We start from the raw sequence: 12,819 nt of genomic DNA on the forward strand, positions 1-12,819 counted from the left end.
TAAAAAGAGCCCAAAGACAAGCACCTGAACCAAAGTTGTGCTCAATCTCAGTGAATCAAAGTGCCAACTGGACCAAACTGATGCAGCTGAACTGAATCAACCCACCAGAATTAATGTGAAGTGCAGTTAAACACACAATTATAACATTAACCATACTGCTACTGCATCTGGACAATTCTGAATGGTATTAAACCTGAACCAAGCAAGGGGCTCAACACAACACTATACTTGGAATTATTCAGAGTACCAGACCTACATTTACCACTGGTTAGCAGTAAACAAAAGATGAGGCTGAAAACAGGATGTTGTATGTGTCACTGCAGTTCTCATGATAAACCTAACCAGCTCGGTTTACTGTGGTACCACACTATATGAGTTAGTAAGAGTTTTTGTGAAAACAGAGGATCTGAAAAGTAGCACACAGGAACCAGAAGGGCAGGGTCATTCTGTTGAAAACTAAGGCTTTATCCAAACTGCAAACTTCCAGTTAAAGTCCTGGAGCAAGCACAGAAATCCCAGGAACTGGTAGTAAACAGTTACTTAACTCAAACAAAAAGATATATATACACTGAACAAAAATATAAACGCACCACTTTTGTTTTTGCTCCCATTTTTCATGAGCTGAACTCAAAGATCTAAAACTTTTTCTATGTACACAAAAGGCCTATTTCTCTCAAATATTGTTCATAAATTTGTCTAAATCTGTGTTAGTGAGCATTTCTCCTTTGTCCTTTGCTGAGATAATCCATCCACCTCACAGGTGTGGCATATCAAGATGCTGATTAGACAGCAGGATTATTGCACAGGTGTGACTTAGGCTGGCCACAATAAAAGGCCACTCTAAAATGTGCAGTTTTACTGTATTGGGTGGTCCAGGGGGGTCAGAAAACCAGTCAGTATTTGGTGTGACCACCATTTTCCTCGCGCAGTCTTCTTCATGAATTCTCTGAAACAGCTTTGGAGATGGCTTATGGTAGAGAAATGAACATTCAATTCACAGGCAAAAGCTCTGGTGGAGATTCCTGAAGTCAGCATGACTACTGCATATTCCCTCAAAACTTGGGACATCTGTGGTATTGTGCTGTGTGATAAAACTGCACATTTTGGAGTGGTCTTTTATTGTGGCCAGCCTAAGGCACACCTGTGCAAAAATCCTGCTGTCTAATCAGCATCTTGATATGCCACACCTGTGAGGTGGATGGATTATCTCAGCAAAGAAGAAGTGTTCACTAACACAAATTTAGACAGATTTGTGAACAATATTTGAGAGAAATAAACCTTGTGTGTACACAGAAAAAGTTTTAGATCTTTGAGTTCAGCTCATGAAAAATGGGAGCAAAAACAAAAGTGGTGCGTTTATATTTTTGTTCAGTATATACACACACACACACACACACATATATATATATATATATATATATATACACACATACATACATATACATATTTAATAAATATATATATATATATATATATATATATATATATATATATATATATATATATATAAACATCCACAGAGATGTGGTTCTCCTCATCCCAGAGCATACTAAAAAAAAAAAAAAAAATCTAAACCGGTTTCCAAAGATCAGTATCATAATATTCTCGGCTGGCGTTTGCATGTAACGGTAGCACAGATAGTCTCCTGAGACTCACAGCTCACTGATCCAACCCTAATTCAAGCAAAAAGAATATGTCGGCCAAGTCAGATGAAAAGAGAGCAATGTACCTTATTGCCTCCTGAGCCAGCAGAGCTGACCCTGATGCGCAATGACAGAAGGAGGACCCCAGAGCCTGAGGAAATGACCGACAGGAAAAAGGACCAGTGTGACACCGTTTTTAAAGCATCCTTTGCTGCATTCCACAACTCAGTTCACATATGAAAATGCTAGCTACCATTATAAATTTTTTTTTTTTTTATAAATTCTGGAAATACTCTAGGATTATGGGAGTCTATATACTGTACTCGTCTGTACAGTCTGTACTTGTACAATCTACAGTTCTACACCTTGAGTCAACAAATGACAAAAAAAAGAAAAGAAGTGGTTAGGAAAGTACTCTGGATCTTTATGCTTGCTGTAGGGCACACTGGTTTTGGTCATTGAGAGTTTCCCCTTTTGACTCTACCCCTTTCACAGTACAGACTGCTCTCTTCTATTGAACCAAGGGGGGATTGTTTTGCTCTGACATAAGACTACAAAACAGCTACAGAGAGGGAAACTGGTGTAAAGAATAACTTAGTGACGGCTCATATTTTGCTGGTGTGCCAAAATACTTTCTCTATTCCAGTGAATATTTGTTGTTACAGGAAAGACAGCATCTTTTCAGTCACTTGATCCAAGTAGCATCTCCGGAATTCAACACTAAGATCAATAAAGCATAAATGGAGAGCATTATCCAGAGAAATATGTGCTACCACTTCGAACTACTGACTCATCAAAAACCAAACCAGTTTGAAACAAGGAGCTAAACCGACTTAAATGCATTTTGGAGCGTGTTCATAACTGTGAAAGCTTCTAACTATAGCGACATTTAATGTTGCCTCTTCCTGCCACATTAGGTTAAGTTCACACATTCCAATTAAAACGTGGGCCACCCCATTCTGTCAACAGCTATTTTTACCCCCAGTGGTTTCTCACTGACAGAGCTCAAGCACAGTCATTCTCTAGTAATACTCCACCTTGAGAATAAAAAAATGCATTATTTAGGAAATGTGAGCTCTGGCGCCAAGGGGGAAATTCTGGATGAGGAGTTTGACTAAACCGCTTACTAAAATCACTTAGCCAACGAGATCTCTGCTGTAGTGCAGATAACCAGCCTAACCCGGATTAAAACTAAATACCTACTACAACTGTCAAACCTGGTGATAATAGCTTATTCTGGATAAGTGCCATATGAAATAAAAGTGAACAATGCTGTAAACTACTGAAAGTCCTTAATCTTCTGAGTACTTTGATGCTCAGGTGGAAAACTGCCCCTGATGGTCTGCCTTGCATAGCGTGCCTGGTGAGTGAGATGTGACATAACATGAAAATCCCAGCCACAAATTAGGATGAGCAATGTGGAAGAAGGAGGGGCAGCAGAATTAGAAGAGAATTACGATGAAGTCAAATAAAACTACTGTATACTGTGTTCAACTGTCAACAAAAATGGATGAATATCTCATTGGACAATGAATTATCATCAAAAACAACATCACAGAGTATAGACTTCTTGTTAGCCTAAAGGATTCACTGAGTATAACAATGACAGAAAACAGGCCCATTTTTGGTCCCTGCCAATCACAACTATGTGTCCCTGTTTTCTACATGGAACCATCATGTTGTATGTATAATAATACTTGTAAAGACACAACCAAATTCAGTGAAGTAGTAAATATTTTTTCATGCATGTCTTCTAACTACAACATCAGCTTTAAAGATCAGGCCCCTGGCGTCCATACATCCTTAAGTAGATAAAACAAGACTGAGTCAAGTTTCCAGGAGTCATTGTCTGCTACATATTTAGCATTACAGTTTCTCTGTTAAGTGTTTTTCATTGTTAGTCTTGTTAATGTCCATTCCCATTCTTAATAAACATAACCCAAGTCATTGTTGACCAAGCATTTTCTATAAATGACACACTAACATGCAACATCTAATGTTCGCTCCAGTTCTGGTATTTTATTTCAAAAAACTTTAGAGGGAGTACAGCTGTTGACTGTCACAGACTTTTCTTTCCCACACTTTGCTATCCATGCAACCCCTCACCCGAGTGCACACATCAGTGATGTCGCCTCAGTGCTTTCAGTGCACTAGCAGCCTTTTGCCTTTTGTCATCGAGACTGCACGAGACGCCACCTAAATCCCCTTCCTGTAACTAAGGCCACGGACCACCATTGTAATCAGATTCCAGCTACATTCCACTGCTTTTTGTAACAATGAGATAAGGTGCTGTTTTTTCACCCCTCTCCAACCCCAAGTAACCACACAGCCTATGCTTTGCTGAATTTAATTGTACTGAAGCACAATACATTCAGACCAGTGTTTCAAGGAATGTGATTGTATTCTTATATATTATACAGAGAAAATGAAATTTGCAGACACAAAAAAATGGAGCTGAGAGTCCAACTGAAAGTAATACAGGGACTGAACCATCTCCACCACCACACTCAACTTATGTGTTACTCAGTATCACTGAACCAAACTCTACATAATGATGTTTAAGCAACTTCCTCATTCCCAAACAGGTAAAACAGAGTTCTTGCATTCAGACACAGAGATCAAAGTCATTTTACACTATCTAACTTTAACATAACACTGGCCATGACTTAAACTCTTCTCCAGTATTAACAACTCCAACTGAGTTTTGTGTAGCTGGTAATGACTTTAAAGAGATCCAATCCTGAACTTCTTATCCTGCTTAAAAGGCAAGACTTAAACCACATAAAACCCTATAAAACTACTGTAGATTCTATTCTTAATGGGTGTTTGTGCGAGATTTCATTTTCCTATTATGTACAACTATAACAGTGCATATAATCCTGCCTAGATCTCTTTCTTTCCTGCTTTCCTTTCTTTTCCAACTTTAGATTGATCAGCGCATAAATGCCAAAGCCAGAAATGCCAAAAAGTGATTTTTTAAGAGACAAAATAACTAAACCAAGTACCTTCCTATCCCTGATCAGTTACTTCCACCTCCCCCCAATGACTAATGCACAAACCACTGCTGCATTTCAACAGATGTTGTCAGCTGTGGTGTGAGAGAATAAAGGATCCATTGCATCTGCTAGAATTGTCACGCAAATAAATTACAAAGCAAAAAGATGCAGTTCAACCAATAAAAGATATAATAGGACATCTGAATATCAAACAAATCTACACGGTTCACTTGCATAATCTCTATACTTTGTAAAGAAAACATATCATCGATCATTTACATACACAAAGACAATATAGGCATACTACCGACAAGCTGAAATCAATTACTTATTTAACATACACGCCCTGCTAAAGTAGTAGAGCAATTATTCACTGTCAGTGAGTTTTGCATTGGTTTTCTACTGTGTCATCAATTAGCAGAACAGATTTGGGCATATGATCCTCTTCATCTACTGGACTGGTCAAAACAAACAATGCACCATTATACTAAGCAAGTGGTTAGTTAATAAGATATTTCTCCCACCTGTTCTTAGAAAAAAGCTTTAGATATGTTGCTTGGTACAATGAACTTTCAACACCACAAATGAATCATGTCAATCAAAAATCTGTTAAATTCTATTTTCCATTATTTCACTGTATAAGTTTTAGGCAGAAAATCTTTTGCAAGTATGGACTGAGAGAACATCTTGCACAGACAGGACCTGACACAAAGTGAGGTATGTCAGAAATGTTAAAAGAATGCAATCTTTCACTACAACTAAGCTGTAGAGGCCAAACAGTTGACTCAATCTTCAGTTTTTTCCCTCAATATACTGTTTATTCCAGAACACTGATATGAATACTCACAAGAGGAGGGATGTTAAATGTTATCTAATGCATGATTAAAAAAAAAAACTGTTCCTTGTAAAGAATGATCAGAAAATATGGCCCACTGGGCACAGCAGGAAGTGGAGTGATTTCAGAAAACACTAGAAAGTAAATCTCAGGCCATATTTGATACTGGTTCTATATTTTAAAGGTCTTCCTGAATCCAGTTAATTGAAAATGTTTAAAATACACGCCGGTTCACCACAGCCCACACAGCTGTGTCTTGCTGCAGTTGATAGGAACCAACATTCCCTCATATCTCATGCTTAGTTTCCCTCTGCTTCCTGACCCACTTCCTCTCTCCGCCCAGCCATAGGAAGGCAGACTACGCACTTCTAAAGACCTGACACTGCAGCACTACCAGCAGCCTCTTGAACGGGTAACAGACCAAACACAGCTGTAATGCTGTTGACAAAAAACCCTGGGGTCTCTGTTTCAGCCTTCACCTGCAGTGCATCCCACATCAAGACCCCTGTAACTTCAAAGCTGATTACGCACAAGTTTACTAACCTACTTCAAGACAGGGGCCACATATGTGAATCACACTGCCCTTTTGGCAACACTAATCATGGCCATTACGTATCAAAGTGCCCTGTTGTCATGAGTAGGCAAATGAGCCAGGGTGACATATGCACTGAAGGGTCACACAGAGGACTATGTGGGTCATCACCCAGCCACATGGGCTCTACTGCACACACAACTTTTGACTGTACTGTTTTAGGATCAATTTCCAACACAGCACTACTGTCACAGAAGACATGCATTTTTGAAGAAAGATAAGTCATACTTTCTGGATGATGCTAATTATACTTAACTAACTATCTAACTTTATTCCAACTGGAAGTAAACTATGTCTCCTCTGTAAAATAATAAACTACAGTAGACATTCCTAAGGTTATCTACTCCCATTAGTTGTTCTCTTCTATATAATTGGGTATTAAATATCATTGGGTTGTAGAGTGACATTTAAAGACCTGTTTTTGGCTCACAGAACTTGCCACGAGCGGTTTTGCTCTTCAGATTGTGACAATAAAATCACAGTGCATGCAACCTATTCATCTGTTTTACCTAACAAACTCCTCAGGTCATTTAATAAGAATACTAAAAACGCTGATGAACTCATTCACATTTACAGCAGGCATGATCAGGTACACCCACACCCTATTTCTGTCTTCCCTCATGAAAATAACTCACATTGGCTGATTAAGGTTAGATGTCTGTGCAGATTGACTATTATTTCATATCAACAATTCACCACGTGTTATAGCCTAACACCTACAGCTGGTAGCGGACAGTAACTGTCCATTTGACGTTAATAGTTGCAACACTACTACACTGTGTTATATGTTAGTATGTCAAATATGACCATGGCATCCAGGTGAAAATTACAGATTATTTTTTTAAAAAAAAGTGTTATATGATGGATAATCTCATGTTTGGTGTGCATTGTCCACTCCGAGGCGCCTTCATTAACACCAAACCAGGATGCCAGAAGCCAGGGCGCGGTTGTTCAGCCTGCACCTCCGTGTATCTCCGCCTGTAAGGAGCTATGGTTTCGGAGATAAGTTTTCCTGCCTGTCGCACTATGGTTAGCTACCCCACCCCACTGAATAACGAACAACAGCGCATTTTATGTCGGGGGTTGACAACGAAACCTACCCCACACCAAAATTAACAAAAGCACAGCCTGAACACATAAACGTATTCAGTTATCGACTGTAAACTTTTTTAATCTCATAAACTGCCGTTGAAGGCTAGTGCTAGCTTAAAAAATAGTTCACAGTCTTCCCATTATCCTGATTCATTTTAGCTAGCGCATGCACTTTCCTGTCTGGATGGCTGTTGGTGGAAAAACGAAGACCGCTGAAACCAATTAAGACACAGAAACAATCAAACAGCTACTAAAAAATCCACATCGAGTGTAACCTACCTTCTGAGAGGAAAATTAAACTATTCCCGTAATGGAATGATATAACAGCCAAAATGTATCCCAATTTATTCCCGTGTTGCCGGAGCTGCTGCTGTGCTGACACAACTCAGTCTGTCTGCTCTTTCGCCACTCTGTCTTAAGCCCCGCCCCCCTGCGGCTTGGCGAGCAACGTATGGAACAGCAGCACCTGACTGACAGCTCCAACAACCAATCACAGAGAATCTTGGGGCAACTGAGAGCCAAACTCGCGCTTCCCAGTTGCCGAAAAATCCCCATCAATCGTGTGTTTATGGGGGCTTTATGACATTGTAATCTCCGGCAGGATTATTTTTATATTCCTCAAATCTATTTATCTATTTAGAATCCACTTATCATAATATTTTTATTATGTACAGACCATTATTTCAAATTCTATTCATAGTTCATGCAATTTTGCAATGTCTTTGCAGTATTCCTGTCTTTTGCAGCATTTTGGAGCACCTGAAGGACATGTAATATTCTAAATATGATCAAAATGAGGCAAGGATATTTTTGGAAGTGTGTGTGCATGAATGAACGGATGTGAGCTGGTTTATGGATAATATAATACCTATACTGTCTGCATCAAATGAAATTACTAAGAATGCTGCTTATATCCTGCATGAATGAGTTCAAGTGTACTTTCAAAATAGTAAAGCAACCGTCCTCATTGGTGATTCAGTGTGCGAATTCTGAGGGCGCAATAAATGCATATTAAATAATTATGTGCATGTATAATTGTCTGAGGAACACAATGTACCTCAAATTTGACAGAACACCACAAGATGGCAGTATTTTACAGATACAGATTTCAAACAGAAGAAAACAGATGTACTCCATCATTCCGTTTTATGCAACCTCAGTTTCACTGAGGGCTGATGCAAGTGTTTGTGGTAATTTGGGCTGGCCAAATTCTCAGGGCCCAAAGATCAAGAAAGCAGAAGTAAATGTATGTGTTTTTAAATAACTGAGTGGCTGATTCATTTATCTGGCATCCTGTTATCCAGTTCCACATAGTTATTGTATGATCGATACTGTGCTCTATACCACAGGTATTGGCCTACCTTTTCTGACAGACGGCTTCCTCTCAACTGGTTTCTCAGGGGATTTCTGAGCAGAGTCAAAAGCCGCCTTCATCTGTGCCACCTTCACTGACTGGCCTTGCTCGTCAGTTTTGATTTCAGGTGGCTTTGATCGATCTGGATGTTGCAGTTTTTCATGCAACTGAATGGTCTCCTTTATGAGTTCTGAGACAGGTCTAGTTCTGGGAGAGTTCTGGGATTTGTCTCTTAGTGTGACACTGTCATCTTTCTCTTTCCCAACGTGGTCTGGTACATTTTCTGTGCTAAATGCCTTTCGTAGCTTTTTATCTGACCTCATATCTGCTGCGACTTGGCAGGTCTCTTCTGATATGACCGAAACTGAGCCAGCATCCACAGCTGGTGCAGCAGTGTTCTCAGTGGAAGTTTTCACTGCCTTTCTACTCACTGACTGAACATCTGTGCTCTCAGCTTCACCTTTATTCTCTTTCATTATTTGTAGATTTGCTCCTACTGCATTGGTATGTATCTCCTCATCATTAAGTAACTGGGATGAGCCTGCAGGGTGTCCTTTTGTGGTACTCACTGATGATGGTGCAGCCTCCTCATTGTTCACAACATTCATTTCACATGACGTTTTCTCAAGTAGAGCAGATGACTGTAAGCTATTTGAGGACAGGTTTGTGGCAGGGTCTATATTTAGCATGATCCCCTCCTTAACTAAAGCATCTCTTGAGCTAATATCCTGATTTGCACACTGATAATCAACACTGTCTTGATGTAATTTTGCAAGGGAGCTCTCAAGTATGTTTCCAATCACTTCAGGCTGACAGCGGAGTACATTTGAAGTCTTATAATCAGCAGTATTTATCTGTTTCACATCCAGCTCCTTACTGTCATGATCTTTTGTCGCATGCTTTGCTTTAGATGGTTTATCTTCTTGATTGGAAGAATGAGACTTGTTACATAGTAGCTGGTCAGTTTTATCAGTAGATATCTCTGCTGCAGCATTGTCAAACACTTTTACATTTGACTCCACCAGATCATCCATGCTGTCCTTGTTGTATATGTCAACCTCTTTAATTTTTGAAAGACTTGGGGTGGCTTCGGTTTTATTTCTCTTCAGAAGCTTCTCCAAAATGGAGCTGGGTTCAATGGACACCACTGGACTTGGCTCTGAAAACGAGGCCGTGGTTTGATTAGATTCAGATGTTTTCATGTGGAGATAAGGCCTCACTGGTTCCTTTTGTTGACCTGCCTCAGTGACCTTTGGTTTTCTGAAAGAGTAGTCATTCACAACAGCCTTTTCCTCACCAACATAAATGCTGCCTTCATCAAATGTTAGTGTTTCCCCCTTTGTAGTATTTTCTGTTCTCTCTTTTGGAGGTCTATGGTGAATGGTATCGCTCATGTCTAATAGAGGCTCTTTCTGAAGCATGTTTTTCAAAGGATGTTGGGGTTTAGCTGAAGGCGGTTCTTTCCTCTCACTCAAGTGGCCGACTGTTCCTGCACAAAGTTTCAAATCTTCATCCTCAACCTCAACCGTCATGGTGTCATTCTGATGTTGATGAAGAGATGGTAGCATCTCAGTTTCTGCTCTCTGGATGAGATCATTAGCTCCACCATAAGCTCCACCTATGCTGCTCTTCATCATCTTGGAATGCTCTTTGGTGTCAAAACTGTAGGCATCCACTGAGGTAAGAGCAAGGCCATGCTTTTCATGTGAATCTCCAGAGAAGCTCTCCTCCTCATGCTGGACCATGTCCTCAATCTGATTCTCCATTTTCACCTTTGAAGATGTTCGAAGCTCCTCCTCTGTCTTCTCCTGCTCTTTCTTGATTTGGTCAAAAACTTTGAATGTCTTGGCTCTCTCTTCACTCCTCGCTCTACTCTTTTGGTTCTTGCCTGTCTCCAGTGGAACCAGTGGAGCGGTCCTGCCTCTCTCTCCTCTTCCTCCGCCCTCCTTTCCTACAGCCCCTCCCTGTCTCACCTCCTTCGCAGTGAAAGGACTCACCCGCAAATTTATGGGCTTCTCGGTAGAAGGTGTTGTTGGCTCCTGGCTGGGGCCAAGATCCTGGGCTCCTGGCTTTTCCTCTGTGTTACCAGCCTCCTCCTCCTCTTCCTCCTCCTCCTCCTCACAGGAGCTTCCTCCTTCCATGACATCACTTTTAGGATTGCCTCCATCTCCAGAGTCAGGACACGGCCCCGTCTCCTCCGTTCCTTCACAGAGAGCTTGTTCTCCCCCCTCTAATTTGTCTTGGTTCTGTCCCATACTGGTCTGTGAAGAAAAAACATGATATTAGCCTCACAACAAAAAAAAATTGTCAAAAATAATGTCATGTTAAGAGTGTCAGCTTAGAATAATTTTCTTTTGCTTGGCTATGATTGATTTCAGTTCTGCCTCTGATATCCTGAGTATCATCCTAAGTAAGATTTCATGTGTCAACATCCCCTAAAACCTAAACTGAAACAGAGACAGAAGGAAAAAGATCTATAAGATTAGTTAACAAATGACTCTCTACATATTACAATTAGTTACTCTTGGCAAGGGAGTATGTAGCACACAAGTTATAGTCACGCAGGATCCATTTTCATGGAAGCGGTAAATTGCAGTATCTTATGTTGTTAACTGCTATAGTATACCCTCTGTTGGGTCATTCATGCACTTGCAGTGTCAACTGGCTTAAGTTGAAGACAAATTACAGTCACAAGATTTCACAACAATCTCAATTGTGAACCGGTAAACTATGATATATTATGGTACACTGCAGCATCATTATCCCCGCACTCACATATATGAGTTTTGTAAATTCTTGTTGACATGCAACAAATATCACCCAATGCAGGTCAAATAAGGGACACTGCAGCTGCATGCACCTTAACCACTCAGCTGGACTCTACAGATTTTGTTAAGCACTTAGTAATGATGCCATCTGAAGAGGTTATTTGATCTATGGAGACATCTTAGGGAGTCAGTACTTGTATATTCAACCTGAGATTATTGATTTTAAATAATCTGACTGAACTATGAATTATTCACCCCTAGCACTGACTCTTTTCCCACACTGCATTTTACATGTTGCACATTCTGTCAAACTTGTACTTGTCAAATTTTCACTGATTTAGTTTCATGTGATCCAATAAACTTGTTAGGCAATCAGTCCAAGCTTTCATGTTCCCCCATTTCATGACAAGATACCTGTATTTCAAAACTTTGTTTACATAATTTTGCATATGTTTTATGGGGGGGTTCTCCAAGCAGTGTTATTTAAAATGACAACATACATATGTGTGTGTAGGGTACTTTTAGTAGTAGTGGTTGGAAAAGGAAAAACATCAGCACCAGTTGTTTATAAGAAAGCAGTGTATTTCCCAAACTGAACGCAGCAGAGAGAAAAACTTTTCCATGAGTCGAGCTAATTGTGTAACTGTCTAATAAGTTTTCAGCCACGAAACTGCACTAGTAAGCAAGGAAAATACTGAAGCACAATGAACAATGATGTTGCCCATGTGTCTGTTTCCTGTCCATGGCCTCATCCTCCTTCTGTGTGACAACATATGACTGCTGTTGTCTTATCATCTGATGGGCCTGTACATGGACCAGACACATGGCCAGTGGAGCTACCACGGTGAAATGGGAACATAGCTGTGTGAAGACCTTGTTTTCCATGCAGTAATGGTGACAGATAAGTTTGATAAGAGAAAATAACTCAAATGACAACAGGATAACATCTAAGAACATCAATAAATCCAGTGACAGTTCATTCTGCATCAGGTTAAGAGCTTTTGCCAGAAGTCAAGGGAACTTTTATTCATCGATTTCCCTCTACCATTTATTTGCACTACTCTGCCAGTGTGGGGAACCTCTTCCCTTAAGGCAGTCCATGCCTTTTAACAAACTGGTCTATTATCCTGTCTCATCCTCCCTGAAAGCCCAAAGCTGATCACTTGATCACCATGTGTTCTGCTGCCTCAACATGTGCAGACATAGAGGAATTCAAACCAATAAATCAAGAACCTCCCACAAAATATGTCCAAGTTTTAGTAACAACAAAACACAAAATATCTTCAACCAACTCTGAGCTCCTGTTCCTGACTGAATGGCAAACTGCACAGGAACAGGCCCGACCCATGAAAACTCATTATTCTTGTCATGTCACAGACAAATTATTGATCGACTCTCATATAAAGACCTGCTGCGGCTGACACTTACCAGTTAGACGTTGTGGCTGACTCGATCGTCCGCTCTCAGGATCGACAGACTGCTCTTTGTTGGTTGTTTGGTGATGTTCAGTCCTCCCTCAAATGCACAAGCAATGAGAGC

General features: G+C 40.2%; 2 protein-coding genes across 2 annotated transcripts in view; both read right to left on the bottom strand.

Moving 5' to 3' along the window:
- The window catches only part of coro1ca (coronin, actin binding protein, 1Ca), a 32,416-nt gene extending 24,849 nt beyond the window's left edge, over positions 1–7,567 (bottom strand). Inside the window, exon 1 of the mRNA XM_030143086.1 lies at positions 7,438–7,567. The gene's annotated coding sequence lies outside the window, so the exon portion shown is untranslated. The remainder of the gene's footprint in view (positions 1–7,437) is intronic.
- Positions 7,568–8,496: 929 nt separating this feature from the next.
- Positions 8,497–12,788, bottom strand: LOC115426201 (DNA ligase 1). The gene is made up of 2 exons (XM_030144207.1): positions 12,709–12,788; positions 8,497–10,773 (listed from the first exon to the last, which is right to left on the bottom strand). The coding sequence occupies exon 2, from the start codon at positions 10,765–10,767 to the stop codon at positions 8,497–8,499; it is 2,271 nt and encodes a 756-aa protein (XP_030000067.1). The 5' UTR covers positions 10,768–10,773; positions 12,709–12,788.
- Positions 12,789–12,819: the final 31 nt, after the last annotated feature.

The sequence above is a fragment of the Sphaeramia orbicularis genome, chromosome 9, assembly GCF_902148855.1.
Source record: "Sphaeramia orbicularis chromosome 9, fSphaOr1.1, whole genome shotgun sequence".
Lineage (NCBI taxonomy): Eukaryota > Metazoa > Chordata > Actinopteri > Kurtiformes > Apogonidae > Sphaeramia > Sphaeramia orbicularis.